The sequence below is a fragment of the Typopeltis vanoorti genome, chromosome 10 (genome assembly GCF_054136105.1).
Source record: "Typopeltis vanoorti isolate ZY-2024b chromosome 10, IOZ_Tvanoo_1.0, whole genome shotgun sequence".
Classification (NCBI taxonomy): Eukaryota; Metazoa; Arthropoda; class Arachnida; order Uropygi; family Thelyphonidae; genus Typopeltis; species Typopeltis vanoorti.
Window position 1 is genome coordinate 21241087 of NC_143558.1, and position 24490 is coordinate 21265576.

Genomic DNA, 24490 nt, shown 5'->3' on the forward strand with positions numbered 1-24490 from the left:
TGAATTCTTTGTGGATAATGCTGTTGTGCCCCTTTCTTATAAATTCTTATATCTCTTAAAATTTGACGTCTCTACTACGTGATGTTAAAAGTGATCTCTCTACTACATGGGTCACGTGGTATCTCTATCACACAAAGAAATAGCCTCAGGGTAGAGTCAAAATTCAATGTGACTAGAGTCATCAAACATTACCTCTCTTAAAATCCCAAGAAATTTGTATTTTTAGACTGTGCCACTTGGAATTATTAGATTAAAGATAATAACTCAATCAAGAAGTAAGTTAGAAGATATACTCATGTGACCTAGGGTTGCAATCGTAGCATTAACCTTACTCAATTAAATTCCCGCTCAGATCCGTAATAAGTTTTGCAAGCGGTGCGTCGAATTCTATACACAAACTCATATTTAGTTAATTCCAAGCAAGGTTTATTAGCTTCTAAAATTACAGTTTACATACATGAACAATCATCACTCTAAATAGACACATTCTAATCTAAATCAATTAAATAGCTGAACTTCATCAGGGATGATCTCTGAACATAATTTTCCTCAAGTTATTCACACACAAGTTAATAATTCTTTAACATCTAGATCACTACTAAATTCCATTAATTAATTTATATACTAACAACTGGTAGCTTTAAGCATTCTTCAACATACAAATATTCAGATTCACTTAATTACTATTCACTCATAACTTCCCATAAAACACAATTTTCTTCAGATAATTCACCCACAAGTTAATAATTCTTTAACATCTAAATTGCTTACTAAATTCCATTAGTTAATTTCCACACTAACAACTGGCAAGTTTAAGCATTCTTCAACATACAAATATTCAGATTCACTTAGTTACTATTCACTCATGACTTCCTATAAAACACACGTGCTATAGTCCTGACCTATAATTGTATCTAAATCCTTAAATAACAAAGGACCCATATCATCACACACTCAGATTACATTCATATAAATAACAAACTTTACTTATCTCCACTCGGTGGTATCTCTAATGTTCTGCATCTGTTTCAGTCTATCTTCTGTTTCATTAGGACAATTCTTTGTTTCCCTCAATCTACTTCGGATTAACTTCTTCATAGTAATTACCAGCCTAGATATCGGGCGCATGCTTCTGCTGACCTTTTAATGGCATGGTCTGCCATTACTTTCCAGGAATCTAGGACAGGGTTACCCGCGGTAACATCGCCCTAGTCTAGAGGTATCGTTCGGCCATCCCCGAACCAGCACCAGGCTAAACCTTCACTACCAGAGGAAATCTGAGAACTCCACATGGCGAAAAAAACCAAGACAGTGCATCGGGGGGGGGGGGGTTCAGAAAAAAAAAAAAAAACTTCACTGCTCATCCAGCACCTCGATTTCTTGTCATATGACCTCACAACGTCTGTTCTCTCCTGCTTGTTTACCCCATGCGACCACTTGGGACAACAGACTGCTTCCCCTCCCTGAACTTCAAGCTCATTTTTATTTTTCTTTTACAAGTTATTCTTACATTGAATTTAATATCAACACAAAACCATAACTCTCTTAATTTACACTTTATCTCTGGCAACTTTGCTTTATACATATTTATCTAAATTCCCTTTTTTTATTATTATAAAATCCTCCTTGAGCCAATTAATTATCTATTTCTTCTTAAATTAATGTATCCAATATTTTCTAAAGTTCACAACGATACCTACTTAGAAACAAGCATGGTTACTTAATTATTTTCCAGGATTTTTTTCCTTTGCTCGTTATACCACGATAAGTGAAAATTTAACATTCTTAACTTATCAGGGAATAACAATCCCTTGGAATTGTAGAAACAAATCAGCATTATCTTTACTTTTCACTTCTCCAAGCAACTTTTTTTTTGAATGCCGCTGTTCTTGTGTCTCCACTCAGCACTCTGGCACTTTGTTTCGGGCTCATATTCAAAACACCAAGTTTCGTTTCAAGGAAGTTTGAGACCTTTACGAGTGGTTTTAACGAGGTCCTTGCAGTGTTCAATTTGATGCATTTTTTGGTCATTGGTCAACTTGTGGGGAACAAATCGTGAATTCAGTTTATCATCATCATCAAATTCCTGCCATGTACCCTCAAGGGGTGTACAGGATATGATAGTACTACATGAAAAAAATTACATCATTACTAACTTCCTATCTACAATTTTCCTCCAAATCAGTCTGTTACATGTCAAGACTCCAACATTATCAGATCTTATATTTCTATCTTCTAAGGCACTTTGTACTGAATCAATCCACCTATATCTTGGTCTTCCTCTGGGTCGTTTTGCAGCCAACCTGGCAGAGAGCACTTGTTTTGCTAATCTTTTCTCGCCCGTTCTGTTTAAGTGACCATACCACCTGAGATTAGTTCTGCTAACGCATTCCTGGATGCTGACAATGTCAAGTTCTTTCCTAATATCCTCATTTTTAATATGATATTGCCATTGATGCCATCTGTTCACGCCTATAATCTTTCTCAGGACTCTCATATCTGTGGTCTCTAGTCTTTGGTCAAGTGTTTAACTTCTGACCCAGCTCTCAGATCCATAAGTTAAAACTGGTTTGAACACTGTCTTGTATACAGCTAATTTAGTGTTCCGACTAATTTCTCTCTTATTACATATGAATTTATTCAATTGACTTCCTGCCATACCAGCTTTGTTAATTCTGTTTTCTATTTCTATATTGAATTTACCATCTTCACTAAAAATCATACTTAATTAGCTCAAATATTTTACTTGTTCCACAGGTTCTCCATTCACAACACGGTTGACGTTTTCAATGATTCTGCCTATTTTCATTGTCTTTGTCTTTTTATTGCTGACCCTCATACCATATCTATTACAACAGCTATTCAATTTAGTCAGAGAATCTTGCAGACTTGTAGCGGATTTATTTAGAAGTATAACATCACCTGCATAAAGCAAAGAGCAGTCATTAACATCTCCAATTTTGATATCAGATTTAATACCACTTTCCTTCATAATGTGATCCATATAGATAATGAATAACAGAGGGGATAATGTACATCCTTGTCTCACACCAGATTTAGCATTAAACCATCTTCCTGTACTTCCTTCAATTCTGACTGCTGACTTACAACTCAAATAAAGACTAAGTATTGCTTGATTTAATGCCCCATTGGCACCTTGTCATATGCCTTTTCCAAATCGACAAAACTTAAATACAGATCTCTGTTATATTCCCATGCTTTCTCGACTATTTGTCGTAAAGTGAAAATCTGATCCTGACAGCCTCTATTTGGCCTGAATCCAGCTTGTTCTTCACCAAGCTTTTCTTCCACAATTATTCTCAACCGTTTCTCAATATACTTGCATAGATCTTGCCAGAAACACTCAGTAGGGAAATAACTCTGTAATTCTCACATTCAGTTTTATTTCCCTTTTTATATATGGGTACTATGAGAGCTCTACTCCAATCATTGGGAATTCGTCCCTCTGTCCAGGCTTTCTGAACTATGCAGTGCAGCCACTGTAAGTCTCTTATACCACCATACTTCAGCATTTCTGGTCGAATATCATCTACTCCTGCTGCCTTTCCACATTTCAAGCCTTGGATGGCTTTTTCTACTTCAAGTATAGATATGTATTCCTGACTGCATGCCTGGTCAGTGTTTTTTTACCACTGTGCTGTCATCACAGCTTGTTTCATTTAGCAGTTTTTCAAACTAATTACTCCATACTTCAAGGATATCTTTTTCTCCCATTTTCATGTCACCTTTATCATCTCTAACTCATTTTACAGGAGTTAGAGATGATAAAGGTGACATGAAATTTCCTCCATTCCTAAGCTTCTTCAACAACCTCCAGAATATTTTGCCACCTTCTTGATATTTATTTTCTATATTCTTGCCAAAGTCCTACCATGACTTTTGTTTAGCTAGTTTTACACAGTGTTTAGCATTCTTGCATTTGTCTCTGTATTCTCTAAGAGCACAAGCTGACTTATTTGACAGGAACTTTTGATATGCTTTCTTCTTTTCCTTCACTGCCTCTTTAACCTTCCTGTGTCCACCAAGGAGTTCTGATTTTTTTATCCTTACAGACAACCTCACCACATGCCTCTCTGGCAGAATCAATCAATGTTTTCTTCAGAGTTTGCCACTGAATCTCCAAGGTTTGATTGCTGTTCTCAAACTCTTTCATTTTTTCTTCAATAATCTTTGTGTATTTTAGTCTACAGTTCACATCTGAGAGCTGCTCAACTTTTATTCGCTTTAAAACTTTCTTACATGTTGTTCTTTTCAATATGAAATTCAGTTTTATCTTGCTCAAGACTAAATAGTGATCACTTCCAATTTCAAATCCTCTGTACTCTGGTGTCCTGCACCAGGGAGCAAACATCACTATCAACAATAACATAACCAATGAGACTTTTCTTATTCTTTGCCGTTTCTCTGTATGTGAATTTGTGCACATTTTTATGTTGGAACATGGTTTTAGTAAAAACCAATTCTGCATGTCCTGAGCAGAAATCCAACAGATATTTGCCATTATTGTTAGCTTTGCTCTTTTCTCCAAATTTTTCCAACATATTTTTGTATGTCTCACAATCATTTCCTACTCTGCTATTTAGATCCCCAACAAGAACCAACCTTTCCTTTTTCATTGTGTCCGTTGCTTTTTCTAAAGCCTCAAAAAATATCTCCACTTCTACCTTAGTAGAACCTTCTGTGGGACCATAGGCACAAATAGTCTCATTGTCCAGTTCCCCATTCTCATATTTGCCCTCATTACTCTACTTGAGACTGACTGCCATTCAAGAAGATTAGCCTCACATTTTGTGTTGAATACTATGGCTACTCCTTCTTTTCCTTGATTGTCATTGCCTGAATATAACATTTTGTATTTATTGCTCAGAAAGATCTCACCAGTTTTTGTCTTTTTTGTTTCGGTCACCCCTATTATGTCGATCTGGTACTTATCTAATTCCTCAGCTAGCTCCATTTCTTTGCTATTCAGGCTTCTTATGTTGATAGTACTGATCTTTAACTCTGGTGATGTTGAGTTGGGGTTTGTTTTCAGATTTGTTCCAGTAGCTGACTTTTCGCTGTTCACCCTGGTTCCCTGGTGAAAACAACGGGGGCCTTGTTTAACTAGGCGACGTCCCAGCCGGCATGAAATTTTGTCATGTTGTACCATCATTTTTTATTTTGGTTTAACCAATTCGAATACAATTTGGTCTGCTAAATCCCAAATTGCCAGCCCATCCTCGTTCGTTTAGTATCCAGGTAGATACCCAACAGGGTGCACAAAGAGAACGTGAGGATTGGACATTAGGTTAGAAGCCCTGGTCGGTTCTCTGCATTCCTTTAAAGGCTATGTGGAGGTCTCCTCTCAGAATTCAATTAAATAAAATTCAAAAATAAGAATTCAATTTACGAAGGCCCAAACTCTGGGTCAAAATATTGTGCATAGTTGATTTTGGACAAATTGGACCCAATTCATCTTTAATCAATCTCATGGACGATTTCATGTTTTCTTTGATGAAATCATACACTTTTTGGATGTTAACTTCGCTCAGTTTCGTTTTTGGATGGCCTGGCTTTTCATCGTCCTCAAGCGTCTCACAACTACTTTGAAATCACTTAAACCACTTGTAAACTTGAGTACAGGATAAGTATTCATCACCGTATGCTTTTTTGAAGCATTTAATGTGTTTCGGTAAAACTTTTACCAAGTTTAACACAAAAGTCAATCACAGCTCTCTGTTTGAAACTCATTTTCCGACCATTCATCAAAACACACTGTCACTCTTGGCACTATAACTTGGCTTCTAATCAAACAAATGTCATAAACAGTTGACACAACACTAATGAAGGTTGCTGCTTTCGACAACAAAAAGATACAACAGGTTGCGCCACTAGTTTCTTCTATTTTCGAAAAGTTCGGTTTCTTTTTTGCAGAGGGTGTAGATCAGTGTGCAGATATGAAGCAGCAGAAAGGACTGGTCTTTTCTCCGAGATGTTTTTTAATGATGCTTCCACTTATGAAAGATTGTAAACTATTAGTACTTTGGTGCTGAGGTTTAGATATTCCAGTATCTGTGTTAGAGACCAGATGTGGTATACCTTTGATGTTTCACATTTGATGATAATTGTCTTTCACTTAGACATTCATTAGATATATGATACAGTAGGATTCTGACATATAGTTTGTTAGTTTACAAAGGAGACAGATATTCTCTGCTTGGCTAACTAGGTATGATGCTTGCTTAAAAACCTTCACTATTTTAATCAGATGGAAGCATCGTATTACTAATAGGCACCACTAGCTGAAAAAAATGAGTCTGCAAATGACAATTTAAACTCCATAAAAGTGGTCATGAAAGTGTATGTGCTTTGAATGAATATGTTTTTGATGGCTGTGTGGTTTGATGGATATGTAAAACCAGTCCTTTCTTCTGCTTCATTTCTGCACACTGATCTAAACATGTTATTGTCCGTCCTTCTGAGAGCTGGGTTTAAAAGTAGAACAGTTGATCAGAGAGTAGAGACCACAGATATGACTGTTCTGAGAAAAATTAGGGAGTGGTATTAATGGCAAAATCATATTTAAAATGAAGATATTTGAAGTTGATATTGTTAGCAGTCAGGAATATGTGAGCAGGCTAATTTCAGGTTGGTATGGTCACTTAAATAGAATTGAAGGACGATAACAGGTATTTGATGTCGAGATGGAGGGGGGAAAAGTCTGAGGAAGAATAATATATAGGTGGATTGATATAGTAAGAAGTGCCTTAGAAGACTGAAATAAGATCTGACAATATTGGAGTCCTGAGTATTATGATGTGCAAATTAACCTCAGCAATAGTTTCATATCTGCTCTTTATGCATCATAGAGCCTTCAAGAAAAAAATACAATTGAAAAAAAAAAAAAAAAATTTCCTCTTGTAAGTTTGCCCTTTTTTCACCTCTGTCAGAATTTTTATTATTATTAAGAGAGACTTCCATGTAGTCAGGAACTCATTGAGGAAGGCCATACTATTCGCACCAGCTCTCATACCTGGTGATTAAAGATCCACGAGATTTCTCTAATGTTTGAAGTAAAGTAATGAAACACCTTGAAATTTTATTTAAAAAAAAAGTATTCACATTTTGAATACTTTTTTCAAGGACAGGGAAGAAAAAAAATCAATATTTGCTGGGTTTTTTTTGTTTGCTTATTATGCTTAAAATTTTTATATTTTAATAAATCTTCTTCTGCAGCTTGTCCCACTTAAGTGGGATCGCTGTTAATGATGAGTCTCCTCCACATCCTCCTGTCTTGGGCTGTCACCACATTCAAGTTCTTTATCCTCAAGTCCTCTTCTACCAGCTCCCTCCATCTCTTCTTTGGCCACCCACGCTTCCTCCTTCCTTGCACATCCATCCGCATGAACTTTCTTCCCACATATTCGTCCTCCCTCCTCATCACATGACCAAACTCAACCTTGCCTCCTGTATCTTCGCTCCTAAATTCGTAACTTTCACCGTTCCCCTCACATAGTCATTTCTCAGACTATCCTTTCTGGTCACACCGCACAATCCTGCTAATGTTATTTTTCCTCAGGGCCATAGTTTCCATAGCATACATCATAGCTGGCCTCACTACTATCCTATAAATTTTGCCTTTCAGATTGATTGGCACCCTCTTATTGCATAGCACTCCAGCCATCTCTCTCCAGTTCCTCCAATATGCTTGTATCCTGCATCCCACTTCCTTCTCAGTCCCTCCATCTTCTTCAGCTGTTGAACCTAAGTATCTAAAGTCCCTCACCTTCCTGATGACATTTCCTTCCATCTCCAGATCTGTCTCCTGGTCGCTGTCCACTTTGCAACACATATATTCTGTCTTACTTCTGCTCAGCCTCATACCTCTCTCTTCCAGTACTTTCCTCCATCTTTCCAGTTTAGCTGCCACTTCTTCTCTTGAATCTGCACACAGCAAGATGTCATTTGCATACAACATTGTCCAAGGCGCGTCTTCTCTCACCTCTTCCATCACAATATTAAACAGAAACAGACTTAATGCTGACCCTTGATGCAAGCCAACTGTTACTTGAAAACTTTTTGTCTATCCCAGACAGGTCTGAACTCTTGTCTTCACATTTCTGTACATCTCCTGCACCAACCTGACATATTTCTCTGGTACCTTCTTCTCCCTCAGACACCTCCAGACTTCTTGCCTTGGCACTTTATCGTATGCCTTCTCCAGATCAATAAACACCAGATGTAGCTCCCATTGTTTCTCTCGAAACTTTTCCATCATCTGCTGTAACCCAAAGATAGCATCTGTCGATCTACCAGCCATGAAGCCAAATTGTTCCTTTTCAATCTCCACCTCCTTCCTCAGTCTTCCATCAAGAACCCTTTCTAGGATTTTCGTTGTGTGGGACATAAACTTTATTCCTCTGTAATTCTTATAGTCTTGTGCATCCCCTTTATCCTTGTAGGGGACAAGAGTACTTTCCCTCCATTCCTTGGGAATATTTGCCTGTTGGCAAACTTTCATGAACAGGTCCCACAGCAGGTTAATTCTCTCTTCTCCCGGTGCCTTCCATGCCTCCACTGGAATCCTATCTGGGCCCACCAATTTTCCATTCTTCATCCTCTTCGTGGCCTCCTTCACTTCCACTCTACTGATGTTCTGCACCATCCTCTCAGCAGACTGCCCATCTTCTCTGTGAGTCCTCGCATTTTCCTCATTCAAAAGTCCTTCAAAGTATATTCTCCATCTGTTTCTTATGTCCACATCCCTCCATAATACTCTTCCTCACATGTAAGATGTCCTTTGCTGCTTTATTTCTACCTTTTGCTAGTTGGTAAATTTTTCTCTGTCCTTCCTTTGTTTCTAATTGATCCTACAGATCTTGATATGCCATGGCCTTCGTCTGCACCACAACTCTCTTGGCTTCTTGCTTTCTCTCTCTCTCTCTCTGTACACCTCTCTGTCCTCTTTCACTCTTGACTCATCCCACTTCTGCTTTGCCTTCCTCTTAGCTGTCACTGCTTCTTGAACATTATTATTCCACCACCAACCCTCCTTCTGCTCTGTAATCTTTCCAGATGTCTTGCCAAGCACCTCGATTGCACAGCTCAGGATTACTTTTGAATTATGTTTCCACCAATCTTGTATACTTTCCAGTCCATCCGAAAGCCTCTCTAACACCCTATCCCTAAAACGATTCCTCACACTCTCTTCTTTTTAAGCGAAACCACTTAATTGTCTTCATCCCGTGGCTTCCAGGGGTTCTTATCTTCGATCTTATTTTAAAGTCTGCGTATAGCAGTCGGTGTTGCTGTGCCACTTGATCTGTTGGAATTACCTTACAATTTGTCACAACCTTAAGATGTTTTCTTCTAGTCAAAATATAGTCAATTTGTGAACTGTTGTTACCACTTCTAAATGTTATCAAATGTTCCTCCCTCTTGTAGAAAAACAAGTTCACAATTGCCAGATCAAACACTCCTGCAAAGTCCACAATCCTCTCTCCTTTCTGGTTCATCATTCCTACTCCATGGCCACCATGCACCCTTTCACAGTGTCCCTATGTGTCCGTTCAAATCTCCTTCGACAGTCACCATCTCATTTTCTTCCAGTTTCCCTCATTTCTTCATCTAACACATTCCAGAACTCATCTTTCTCCTCTACTGTACAGCCACCTTGCGGGATGCATACATATAAGACGACCACTTGCTCTTCTCCAAGACCCAATTTCATTTGCACGATCCTGTCGTTCCTTCTACCACTTTCAGTACTTCTCCCTTCATTCTGCCACACACCACAATTCCGACACCATTTCTTCCCTCTTTATTCGCTCTAGAGTAGAACAATTTATATCCATCTCCCAGTTCCTTCGCTTTTTCCCCCTTCCACCTTGTCTCCTGCACACATAAAATGTCCAACGTCCTCTTCCTCATCATGTCTGCCACCTCTCTTCCCCTTCCAGTCATGCTTCCAACATTCAGTGTTCCCACTCGCAACATCCTCTCCACCTGCTGGGCTCACTTCTTTAACCGCACTCGCCCTTGATTCGGTAGCCGTCATCCACTTCTCGCAGCTGTAGGGCGATGTGGCTGCACGTCGCTTAAGGGGTACGCCCTAGCCCTTATACCACTTTCTCTTTTACTCATTAGATCATAGCTAGAGCTGGCAGTGAAGTTTTACGACTGGATGCCCTTCCTGGCGTAAACCCTCGCCATTCATCCGGGCTTGGGACCGGCACCTATTGAGATTAGCTTGCCTCCTTCAGTGGCTACATAAGACAAAATGACTTAGCAAGATAGGAAAGATTCACCCCTGGCCCTCAAATACTCTAATGCTTTGGGGGGGGGGGGGGGGGGAGCAAGAAGCAAAGAAAGAAAGGGAGGGACCAGTCTACAGAATTTTAATATAACAGATGTATATTACATGAAGTAAGGCATGGTCCAGCATCTGGTACCTTGGGTTTGCCATGCCCATACTCACTAGAGTGAGCCCTGAGGGATATTATAAAATTTATAAGCATAATTAAGCAAAGGAATACTTGTTTACATTTCCAAAAGCTGATATACTTTGTTCAGAAAAGTATGGCAAGGAGGTTGGCTGATTCATTGAACGTTCTGGGAAACAGTAAAAATTAGCAAATATCTCATGATAACAAACAGAACACAGGTTATGTTGGAATTACTAGGATTATTAGCTTCCTTGAAGAAATTTAGTGAAAACATTTAAAACATTTGGATTTATTTTTTAAATATAATATAGCATGTTTTTGAATTATACTCCAATACTGTTAGTTGACTCTCTTTAACAAACTCTGCTATAGTGAATTCTCTTATTATTACAAACTACCAGGAAATCTAAATCCTATGCTCCACAGCATCAGTGCTATGTAAATGACATGGCATTAATGTCATTTAAATTAAATTCACTATAGCATATTGTTTCTTTGGTCTCTAGGAGTTTGCACTGCAAATCAACCATAATTGGATAATAGAAATGTTAGTTAATTACTCATGCACAATGGATGAAGTGCATAAAATGGTAAATTTGTTGCATAGTTTAATTTCTGTATAACAATATATTGCTCTGTACCAGCATTTTTTTTTTTTTTCCATAGTTTTGTGGAAAAATATTTCTGAAAAATGTTTTATATTTAGGAATTTATTCTACACTAAAGCTTATGCTGGATTTGGGCTGTCCTGCAACTTATGAAACACTTACAGAATATGCTCTGCCTTATGTTAATCTGTATGACTTTGATGTGGTGATTCAAAAAATGAAGGTAAGAATGGCAGAAATTGACAGATTTTCTTATTTATTATCAGTTTTTAAGACTGCTTTTGTGTACTTTGTGAAATTAGAAAAATTGCAGGGTATCTAAGATAATTTTTTTGTTCGTATACATTTGTAGTGATAAATTGAACATTAAACATTTAAAGAAATACAGGATTCAGCACAAATATGCAGAAAATGAATTGGAAATAGAAATATTGAATTTTTTTATCAGATATCATACTGACTACAAGCTAAGTCATTTTGTATACTAGTTTTCTTGCTTATGAATGAAAACTGGACCTTTATTACAAAAATTTGATTTGGACCACGTTCTTGTGGACTACAATCTGTGGATTCTCATGTAGAGTTGCAAACTTTTCATATAGCATGATTTTGACTTAAGCAAAAATGGTTACATTATAAAAGAATCATCATATAATCTGAATTAGAGTTGTAAATATCTTTTCAGTGAATGAATATTCATTTGAGCACTATGTTTGTTAAGGAGTTCCTTCTCCAAAACATTGGTTTCTACATCTGTGATATTATACTACGTAACTACTTAGGGAAGTATACTGATTGTGATAAATTTTAAAATTTAAAATATATAGTAGTGGTGGTTTTACTGTGGTGGATCTACTTAGAGATAAGTGACTACCTAGTATCCTGTACTTTTGCAGAAGTTGATGGGAAGAGAAGGTATTTCATCTAAAAATGAAAAATATTTATTGTTATGAATGCTGAGACCTTGTTGTGATGTCGACTTCAGAATGGTCTTTGACTTGTAATAGCTTCTATATAGTATTGTAGCCTTCTTCCATTTAATGAAGGGGATCTTCAATAATTATGGTATCTATTTATGTGTGTAATATTTTCAAGCTGAATGTTAACAGTTCTTCCTGTCTACCATAGGCTCATTTTTATGCTCAAGGTCCTTAATACACTCATTGATGTGTTAAAGATGGACTTTTTTCCTCAGGAATGGAAAAGGGTTGTTAGTTTTATTATGTGGTTTAAAAGTGGTGTGAAGATTATACACTGGCCATCTTTGCAGATACAATCTCTTGTAGTAGTTTTCTTTTTCTCTTGTATGTCAAGGGAGAGTGATGGATGCATGTTGCATTTTATCTGATTTTTAGGGCTCTAGCCATCGACTAAAAAAGTGTGTAAGTAATTGAGTTATGCGGCAAGAACCATGCCCTAAACACATAGCTGTCATTATGAGGTAGAATTTTGAGATACCATATTGTTGGACTGGGTGATGTGACCATCTGTGTATCATCCAGTGTGTGTGTGTGTATTGGCTTTAAACAGGAAGAAAGATAACCATTTGAAAGATCTGTGAGTAAGATATTTATGAAGGGTACACATTCTTATCCTATAAAGAAGTTTTTTTTTTAGAATGCTGGCTATTTAAATGCACTAAAAATGCTTCTGGTGCATCTAGGCAATGTAGCAAACATAATCTACATGGCACAGGCAGACTATAGGCTTGAAGGTAGTTGTGATTTCCTTTCAGAAAGGAGAGAGAATTTCCTGTGAGTAAGACAGTCTTCAGCCAGTGGATATTTTGTTTCATTCATTTGATAAGCATGATCTGTAGCACTACCCTTATTGGCTTTGGTTATGATAATGTTGTTTTTGTATGACTTTTGGCACTGCTGTTTCTTTTTATGAATTATTGGTTGTTGTTTTTTTTTTTTTTTTGGGGGGGGGGGGTTAAATTTCATATAGATGTTGACTGCATCCATACGAAATCTAAGATTCCAGATCACAGGTGGATCGTAGATTCCATGTTCAATGCTCATCATTATTTCTAATTTAGATAGTTACACAGTCACTTAGCCTAACAGCACAATATCCTAAAAACATTAGCATGTAGTGCTTAACATGTTCGCTGCCACGCTACTTCGGCATAATCTGTTCCCGTACGCCGAGCAATTTCACTTCTTCAAGGTCAGTACGGTAATCTCGTTGCCGACGGTAAGCGTCATATGAGTATACTCATAGTTGGCTTGTGCAGAGCATATACCATCTGTGAGAATACACAGTTTTGATGCTAGCTTCACAAGCCAAGCATTTTCACTTTTTCAAGGTCAGTACAGTAATCTCGTTGCCGGCAGTAAGCATCATACGAGTATACTCATAGCTGGCTTGTGTGGCTGGTTTACCAACTACGATTATACTCGTAGTTGGCAGCGAACGTGTTAAGCTATTTGTTCTGTCAAAGGACTCAGTTCTCTATGCTGTACTTGTTTTATCCTTCCTAATGGCTATAACTTTAAAATACTACATGCTCCCATCTTCATTGACATACAAGATCAGAGCAAAACTATTGCCATCCTATATATCCAGAATATATTATACATCTGAAAAAGGTCAACAAGATACTAAACAAATAGCATATTAACACAACTTTTACACCAGCAATGCTTATTCCATTAATCCAGCAAATCCCTATCACTTTTCTCCATCCTTTAATACATTTTGGAGTATAGAAAATATTGTGCCTGCAACTTGTTCTACTCTGCACAGGCAGATGTTTTAACAGCTGCCTTGAAAAATACAAGAACCACATATGTTACCATGATTGTTAAGTCAGGATGGAGGACCACACATTGGACACATCTTCACTAGGATTAAATGGAAGAAAACTGCTTATTACATAGAAGCCATTATAAGGCAGGCTGTTTTTGGAGTCTGCATCAGTAGTGAAACACTTCCCAAATGTTAGCATGTATGGCTACATTAATTATCAAAAAATGTGGGAGATGTTCCTTTTAAGGCCCATTTTACAATGTGCCTAACAGAATGTTAATTTTTTGTTCATTTGAATTTTATTTTGTTTCAACAATACTTATTGAATATTTTTTGTCCTTAAAGGATGTGAACTTGAAATCTCATGAAACAGCACCAGTTTAGTAAGTTATATGTTCTTGTAGTGTGACATGCTGATAAAGAGATATAGGTAGCAAAGAAGATTACTGTTAATAATTTTCTCTATGTGAGAGTAGTGGGGTGATATCTTAATAGCCAATGCCATCTCCTTTTTTTTAGCTCCAGAATTAACATCCATCTTATATAATGTTTATATCTAGCTATTTTTAGTAGTATAGCTGGAGATGATTTGTCATTTAAGCAGCAGGCAAGTTTTCTGTATGTAGTATTTCAAAGTCAGATTTGATTTTTTTGCTGTTTTGAGCTGCATTATAAGCTGGAGAGTTGGCCTTGAGCCACTTGTGATATGCTGATTTTTTTCTCTTGGACTGCCTTGGTACATTTTTGAGAACAAGATTTAGATAATGATTATGGATTTTGAGTGGAATGAAAGCCTTTATTCCAGGAAGAAATATTTAATTTACTCAGTCCAGTAGGATCAGATGAGTGGAAACAGTGATAGACCTTCGAGGAGTAGAAATCGCATGTTATCACAGTTGACACCATTGTAGTACTAAAACACAAGACAGTAGCTTGGTGAAGGACATTTCATAGAAAGGGAAACTTGGATGAGATAATCTTAACTTATCAACAAGAAGCACTGATATCTACTACATATTTTGAACTGAAACATGAAACATCAGACACAAAAAAAGAACACGCATATATTGAAAGTGAACTGGTTAATATAAGATCTCAATTGTTGAGAGAATTAAGGTGATATTTTTAGTGGGTAGATGAGCAACTTTCATTAGATCATTGGTAATATTCTAACATATCTTCTAGTTTGATTAGTGGAATTGGAAAAAGGAAGCCAATTTGAGTTGTGAACAGGAAGTCTCTAATGCAGGGATTCCCAACTTTTTTGTTTCCTAGAGCACATTCTAAAATACCGATAGGGCGACGGGCACCATCTATTTTTTTAAGCAAATTTTTTGAAATCTTTTGTTAAATGAATACATACAAAGTTTGCATTATAATCAAATGTTTTATTACTTAAAAGTTTACATTATATAAAAATTTAAATATATACATGTAAGTTAGTGTCATCCTTGGCATTGCATTTCATTGGCCAGTGCTTCATAATTAGGAGAATATGATGATATTCCAGTTCTTAAACTGGAATGAAAAAATTCAAATGAGTGTCTACTTTACATTATATGTGTTTAATACTCATTATGTGTCATTAATGCTTGCGTCATATAGTATAGCATGAAATGTTGAGTGATGTGCACGACACACGGTTGAACAGCAGTGGGCACATAAAAATTGGTCGACGGGCACCGTGGTGCCTGCAGGCATAGGATTGGGAATGCCTGCTCTAAGGAAAATGATTTCACTGTTTCTTGTAGAAAGGCTTAGACGTTCGTTATACATTCTTACTAAATAGCTTAAGGAAATTACAACATACAATAGAATATACATTAAAATAAATTTTAATGCACTTCCAATATTTCGGCAACGTTATGTTGCCATTATCACAGGAACTTAAATACAAGACACGTGCATGCAAGCACAACACACAGTAAATGAGGAACAAAGTAGGAAGCTATTCTTTCTCCTAAAAGTCTTGTTGTTGCCCCCTAGCAGGCAATGTTGGTATTCTTGGCCGATTGGGCTGAAGGTCTTCTGATGTAGGTTTCCCAAATTTGGGGTGGTCTCATGCAACCAAATTTGTTTAGGTTTGGATTTTTTCTTAGAGCTGAGGCTGATTCCATAAATAGCCTTTCATATTTGAATTTACTGCGGTGTATTATCGTGGCTTTCCTCCACCGTATTCTATAGCGGGAATCCAACGCACGGTCTGCAAAACTAGAGTGGCTGTATTGTGAAACTGCATGTAGTCCTTGTGTTCTGAAATTCTGATATTAGCTGTCCTGCTTGTTTGGCCAAAGTAAGACAGCTTACAGCTGCAAGGGACTTGGTATACACCAGGTAGGTCGGGGGGGGGGGGGGGGGTCTTTAGTGGAGCGGATAAGGGATGCCAATTTTTTATAAGGTCTGTAACAAGAAGTTAAGTCATGTTTTTTTTTTTTTTTAGGATTTTTGTAATTTTTTCCCGAGGTGCCTTGGATATAGGGAATGGTGATGGATTTAGAGTAATCCTTGTTGCGAAGGGGGGGGGTATTGGTTTCAATATGTTTTGGTTTTTTTTGGGGGGGTAGCCATTGGCTAAGAAAGTGTTGAGAATGTGGTTTAGTTCTGTGGTTAGGACATTGTCATTTGAACAGATAAGTTTAGCCCCGTTGTGTAGTGTCTTAATGACTCCATATTGTTGTGTGTGTGTGGGGGGGGACAGATACAGGCAGATACATACACCAACTGCCTTCCTTTCCTAGACAACCGCCAGCCTGATGGAACCTTGGTGTCCTCAGTTTATAGAAAACCCACCCATACATTCACCAACAATCCCCCCCCCCCCCCTCACAACAATATGGAGTCATTAAGACACTACACAACAGGGCTAAACTTATCTGTTCAAATGACAATGCCCTAACCACAGAACTAAACCACATTCACAACACTTTTTTAGCCAATGGCTACCCCCCCCCAAAAAAAAAATCCAAACCATATTGAAACCAATAAACCACACACCCCTCCCCCTTTCGTAACAAGGATTACTCTAAATCCATCACCATTCCCTATATCTGAGGCACCTCAGAAAAAATTACAAAAATTCTAAAAAAAAAACATGACTTAACTTCTTTTTACAGACCTTATAAAAATTGGCATCCCTTATCTGCTCCACTAAAGACCAACCTCTCCCCCCCTCCCCAGACCTACCTGGTGTATACCAAGTCCCTTGCAGCTGTAAGCTGTCCTACTTTGGAAAAACAGGCAGGACAGCTAATATCAGAATTTCAGAACACAATGAATACATCCAGTTTTACCAATACAGCCACTCTGGTCTTGCATACCATACACTAGATTCCCACCATAGAATACGGTGGAAGAAAGCCACGATAATACACCGTAGTAAATATAAATATGAAAGGCTATTTATGGAATCAGCCTCAGCCCTAAGAAAAAATCCAAACCTAAACAAATTTGGTTGCATGAGACTGCCCCAAATTTGGGAAATCAACATCAGAAGACTTTCAGCCCAATTGGCCAAGAATACCAACATTGCTCGCTAGGGGGAAACATCAGGACTTTTAGGAGAAAGAATAGCTTCCTGCTTCATTCCTTATTTACTGTGTGTTGTGCTTGCTTGCTTGCATGTGTCTTGTATTTTAGATCCTGTGATAATGGCAATGTGACGTTGCTGAAATATTGGAAGTGTATTAAAATTTATTTTAATGTATATTCTATTGTATGTTGTAATTTCCTTAAGCTATTTAGTAAGATTTCGTTGTTTGGATATTCATAATGTAGAAAAATAAGCCTCAAAAGGGGTTAGAGTGGCTCTCAAGACTAATGTAACAGTGCAAGGAACTCTTCAACCAGTGCAGATAAAAAAAAGAGGATATTCCATGTTTGACATTTTCTGTCATACGGGACAATCACTTCTGAAGTGAGTTTGTGTAAATGCTTATTTTTAGTTCTGCAAGATTTCATTTTTATTAACTAAGATTCAAGTATCTAATCTAGTAACTTTAAACATAAAATACATTTCAAACACAAAATTTAATAATTACTATAATTCTGAATACATGAAATGTTATTTTTTGCTATTTGCAGGATCAGGGATATTCCGTTGGAACTGTAATTGGGCCACTTCTTTATTGTTATCTTATAAAAGGAGAAATAAACAATGCAGTAAAACTAGGTAAGAATAAAATTTAGTGTTAATTTTATTTTTAAATATAGACATCATGTGATCAAGTAGATATGCAGAATCAAATATCTTATCTAAAATAGATTTAACATCTCAAATTGTATATAAATACTAGCAGGAAAGGGGGTGATGGTCTGGAAAGTTCTAATAAACACCTAGAACAAAATGATATTAAAGCAACTGATATAACCACAAGAAAAAACATACACAGATATAAGAATATAAGCACATTAGTTACCTTTATAACTCTACTACTATTATGTTTTGGTGTTGTAAATGATGTATTTTGCCCGATACTTTATTGTATAGTGGAAGAAATTTTTGCAGTTGAAATTATTTAAAGAAACAGCATTACTCTTGCACTTGTGACCATTCATGGTCAGAGAATATTACATGTGTTACCCATAAAATTTGATGTTCACGTGTGTTATGTAGCAAAAGCATGTTAACTTCTAATGATCATCTGTCCATCCATATAAAACAATTCAAGAACAAATGAAATGACTTTGATGTCACTTAATTTTAATAAAGATTTTCAAAAATGTTGAGCAGCTTTTACAGGCAAATTATAGACTCAACTATACAAACATTATTTAAGAAAAAATGAAGCAGTTCAACAACAAGAACTAAAACTTGGAGCCTCATTAGCAGACTCTGGAGGAAACATTGATTGATTCAGCTAGGGAGGCATGTAATGACTTTGTCTACAAGGATAGAAAAATAAAATACTATTGTAGATAGAAGTTAAAGAAGCAGTCCTGGAAAAGAAGAAAGTTTCTAACAAATAAGTCAGCAGATATAGAGAAAACAGTAAGAGAGCTAAGCTATGTGTAAAAGTAGTTTTCCCGTGACTTCTGAGGAACTGTAGAGTTTTAATTCGGTATATGAGGCACTTCTAAGAAGTGCCTTAGAAAACTGAAATGTTAGACTATGTCAATATTGGAGTGCTAACAAGTAACAGACTAATAGGAGTAATGTAAACTTAATTATGTAGTACTGCCATAGTTGTCTGTACATCCCTTGAGGGTACATATCAGGAAATTGATGATGTTGATGGTGATAATTTTCAAACAAAGCTTGCTGAGCATTTGTAATTTTTTAAATTTTGGAATAATAACCATCACTTTACACCAAGACCAAAAATATGTTTGTCGCTGTGTCATTAGAACAAATAATTGCTGTGGGAGTGATGCAAACAATGGAACTTTATTATAGCAGTGTCACTTTATAGTAATAGTCATTTCTACAGAATTCTAGTGCAGCCATGAGAAGCCCTCTGTTTCAAATTCTGGCTAACATTTATATGGTTACATTTGATGAGCTATCCTTAGAAACATATCTTCTGAAATTAAGCCGTGAAAAAGATATACCAGTGACATCTTTTTAACATTGAGCTGTGGTCAACAGTTGAGCATAAAATTTACTTCTGAAGTTGTCAAATGGTTTAATTTCTTTCCTGGATCTGAAACTAACCAGTCTGGTCAGTTTTTATATCCAGGTTCATTTTCTATGTCTGAAAAGCTCTATCTGACCCACACAAATAATCCATGCCTTCATGCTACCTCACACATTTATAGACCTTGCAAATTTAGCATAATTTCAGTCCTTAAAAGCATGTGCTGTGTTATTAATGATGAGGATGAGTTGAACAAAAATCTTTCTTTACTAAGACCTTCCTACAAAATAGATATGAAAAATGTTAATGAGGAAATCAGATGGCATATTTTTTCTCTATATTAGCTCCATTAGTATCAAACTAGCCAGAATTCTCAAAGTATTTAAAATCAAAACATTGTTTCTTTCCTTAATAAAATGAAATCATTATTTTAATATCTGTTAAGCCAAAATAAAATCGTTTGATTGCATTTAGGTTTAATTCTTCTTCTGAATTCTGAAGTTTACCTGCTATATTGTGAGTAATAATTTCATTCTACAGCAGACAGAAAAATCTATTGAAGTGCATGGGAGAGACAATAGTAGACCTAGATCTCTGGATATGTGTTATGCTCAGCCTACACAAGTGATGGCCTAGCAGAAAGTCATAGTATTATAGAATGCATCTTGAAATCCTGCACTGCTGTGCCTGTAGCTCTGCAGGATTTCTGTAACTGAAAGCAAAATCTGTGAGTGTACAGAGATCGTGTTGATTTGCACATTTGAATATAAATCCCCGCATCAAATGATTATGTTATGATTTAATCAAGTTGAATTCATATGATCAGAATCCTATTTGATACTGCATTTGTTGACTGTAATTTATGTAGTCTTCTGTAAGGCAGCTTCTTTTATAATTTTATAATTATTTACTATGAAAGAAAAAACTTTTTTTTTAAAAAGAAAAAAAAAAAGAACTAAACTAATTTTGTTCACACAAACACATTGCTGTATATTCTTGTTGTTCCCTTTCAGTTTTAGTCATTTTGAATATCACTCTCACACATAAAAAGCTGCAAGGCCTATAACGCATAAATCCAGTGTATGGACTGGGGTTAAGAGCAAAGTAATTGATATTTCTTTTAAAGGTCTGAAGGTTGTAATCTTGAGGTAATACTTCACTGGGATGGCTGCTCCACGGTACTGAGGTAGATGGAATGAAAGATGAAATGTTACTGTAAGGCAGAAATGGGAGCAGCTCCACAACAAGAGGAGGATATCTGTATCATCTTCTTGTGGAATTAGAAAAGGTTAGGATATCTATCTTATATATTAGAGGCATCACTGAATGTGTATCTTGAAAAAATTTCATCTTGCAGCCATGTTTAAGCATATCAACTTTGTTACTTGAAGTATATCAAATTCCTTGTAATTGCTAGTTGTCCTACTTTGGACACACACCAGTCTGCCCCAAAACACATTTCAGAATATCACCCTTATATTGAACTCAAAAAAAACACCCACAAATCTGGGCTTTGCTGAACTTGGAAATAACAGTGCTAGTACAGAATCCTGTGGAATAAAACTAAATTACTTCACATGCAACCAAAAAAATTTCAATGCCTTTTCAAAGAAAGTGCTGTGGTCTATCTTCACCATCCAAATCACAGTGATGAACTGTATGTCAAAAATTTCAAAAAGTTATTAATCACTTCTTAGAAAAAAATTAAGTATATTACACACACACACACACACAAGTTCTATTATACATAATAGAACTTTGTGTGTGTGTGTGAGTGAGTGATATACTATTATACATAATAGTATAATATTAACCTGGCAAAAAGATACAATTCCCCATGTACTTTTTGTTGTTTTTGAATTTCCCATTATTTCATGATCATCATCAAATTCCTGCCATGTACCAACAAGGGGGTATACAGGATATGATAGTACTACATGAAAAATTTACATCATTACTAACTTATACAATTTTCCTCCAGATCAGTCTGTTACTTGTCAAGACTCCAATATTATCAGATCTTATATTTCTGTCGTCTAAAGCCCTTTGTGCCGTATCAATCCACCTATATCTTGGACTTCCTCTGGGTCGTTTTCCTGGCAACCTGGCAGAGAACACTTGTTTTGCCAATCTTTCCTCGCCCATTCTGTTTAAATGACCATGCCACCTGAGATTAGCTCTGCTAACGCATTCCTGGATGTTGACAATGTCAAGTTCTTTCCTAATATCCTTGTTTTTAATATGATATTGCCATTGATGCCATCTGTTCACGACTCTAATTTTTCTCAGGATTCTCATATCTCTGATCTCTAGTCTTTGGTCAAGTGTTTTACTTCTGACCCAGCTCTCAGATCCATAAGTTAAAACTGGTTTGAACACTGTCTTGTATACAGCTAATTTAGTGTTTTGACTAATTTCTCTCTTATTCCATATGAATTTATTCAATTGACTTCCTATCATACCAGCTTTGTTGATTCTGTTGTCTATTTCCATATTTAATTTACCATCTTCACTAAAAATTGTGCCTAAGTAGGTAAAATGTTTTACTTGTTCCACAGGTTCTCCGTTCACAACACAATTGACATCTTCAGTGATTCTGCCTATTTTCATTGTCTTTGTCTTTTTATTGCTGACCTTCATACCATATCTATTACAACAATTATTTAATTTAGTCAAGGAATCTTGCAGACTCGTAGCGGATTTATTGATAAGTATAACATTGTCCACATAAAGCAAAGGGCTGACATTAACACCTCCAATTTTGATATCATGTTTAATACCACTTTCCTTCATAATGTGATCCATATAGTAATGAATAACAGAGGGGATAATGTACATCCTTGTCTCACACCAGATTTAACATTAAACCATCTTCCTGTACTTCCTTCAATTCTAAAAGCTGACTTACTACTCAAATAAAGACTAAGTATTACTTGATATAATGCCCCATTGACACCATATAACTGTAGCGTATTGAATAGCTTCTCTCTTGGCACCTTGTCATATGCCTTTTCCAAATCGACAAAACTTAAATACAGATCTCTGTTATATTCCCATGATTTCTCTACTATTTGTCGTAAAGTGAAGATCTGATCCTGACACCTCTGTTTGGCCTGAATCCAGCTAGTTCTTCACCAAGATTTTCTTCTACAATTTCTCAACCATTTCTCAAGTATACTTGCATATATCTTACCAGGAACACTCAGAAACATCTCTGTAATTCTCACATTCAGTGTTATTTCCCTTTTTATATATAGATATTATGAGAGCTCTACTCCAATCATCGGGAATTTGTCCCTCTGTCCAGGCCTTCTAAACTATGCAGTGCAGCCACTGACCACCATACTTCAGCATTTCTGGTCGATTATCATCTACTCCTGCTGCCTTTCCACACTTTTAGCCTTTGATGGCTTTTTCTACTTCATGTATTCCTGTACTTTTTCTACTTCAGTCTAAATATCTACTTGATATTTAGACTGCATGCCTGGTCAGTGTTTTTTACCACTGTGCTGTCATCACTGCTTGTTTCATTTAGCAATTTTTCGAAGTAATTACTCCATACTTCAAAGATATCTTTTTCTTCTGTTTTCATGTCACCTTTATCATCTCTAATTCCTTTTACAGCATACTTTTTTCCATTTCTGTGCTTCTTCAACAACCTCCAGAATATCTTGCTACCTTCTTGATATTTATTTTGTATGTTCTTACCAAAGTCCTCCCATGACATTTGTTTAGCTAGTTTTGCACAGTGTTTAGCTTTCTTACATTTGTTTCTGTATTCTCTAAGAGCACAAGCTGACTTATTTGCCAGGAACTTTTGTTATGCTTTCCTCTTTTCCTTCACTGCCTCCTTAATTTCCTGTGTCCACCATTGAGTTCTGATTTTTCTATCTTTGCAGACAACCTCACCACATGCCTCTCTGGCTGAATCAATCAAGGTTTTCTTCAAGGCTTGCCACTGAATCTCTAAATTTTTTTTTTCTGTTCTCAAACTCTTTCATTTTTTCTTCAATAATCTTTGTGTATTTTAGTCTACAGTTGACATCTGAGAGCTGCTCCACTTTTATTCAATTTGAAACTTTCTTACATGTTATTCTTTTCAATATGAAAGTCAATTTTATCCTGCTCGAGACTAAATAGTGATAACTTCCAATTTCAAATCCTCTGTACACTGGTGTCCTGCACAAGTAATTTAAGTAATATTAAAGGTAGAAAATATGATTATCAACAATAACATAGTCAATGAGACTTTCTTATTTCTTGCCTCTTCTCTCCATGTGAATTTGTGGACATTTTTATGTTGGAACATGGTGTTAGTAATAACAGTCCATGTCCTGAGCAGAAATCCAACAGGTATTTGCCATTATTATTAGCTTTGCTCTTTTCCCCAAATTTTCCTAATATATTTTTGTATGTCCGACAATCATTTCCTACTCTGCTATTTAGATCCCCTACAAGGACCAACTTTTCCTTTTTCATTGTGTCAGATGCTTCTCTAAACCTCAAAAAATTCCTCCACTTTTACCTTTGTAGAACCTTCTGTGGGATCATAGGCACAAATTAGTCTCATTGTCCAGTTCCCCATTCTGATATTTGCTCACATCACTCTACTTGAGACTGCCTGCCATTCAAGAAGATTAGCCTCATATTTAGTGTTGAAGACAATGGCTACTCCTTCTTTTCCTTGATTGTCATTGCTTGAATATAACATTTTGTATTTTTGCTCAGAAAGGTCTCACCAATTTTTGTCTTTTTTGTTTCAGTCATCCCTATTATGTCGGTCTGGTATTTATCTAATTCCTCAGCTAGCTCCATTTCTTTGTCATCCAGGCTTCTTATGGTGATAGTTCTGATCATTAACTCTTGTGATGTTGAGTTGGGGCTGTTTTTTCAGATTCGTTCCAGTAGCTGACTTTTCGCTGTTCACCCTGGTTCCCTTGTGAAAACAACAGGGGCCTTGTTTAACCCCAGGCGGAATGAAATTTTGTCATGTTGTACCATCATTTTGTAATTTGGTTCCCATTATTTACTGTGCATATATATGTGTTTACTGTAGTTTTTAACACACATGTAGTTTGAACTAATACAGAATGCATTTGGTCAGTTAATC

General features: G+C 36.5%; 1 protein-coding gene across 1 annotated transcript in view; it reads left to right on the forward strand.

The window, feature by feature from the left end:
* Window positions 1-24490, forward strand: part of LOC150102216 (leucine-rich PPR motif-containing protein, mitochondrial-like) — a 394112-nt gene that overhangs the window by 126257 nt on the left and 243365 nt on the right. The window contains exons 13-14 of the mRNA XM_090399109.1: window positions 11152-11276; window positions 17888-17975. Coding sequence (XP_090255235.1) covers window positions 11152-11276; window positions 17888-17975 — 213 coding nt within the window. The remainder of the gene's footprint in view (window positions 1-11151; window positions 11277-17887; window positions 17976-24490) is intronic.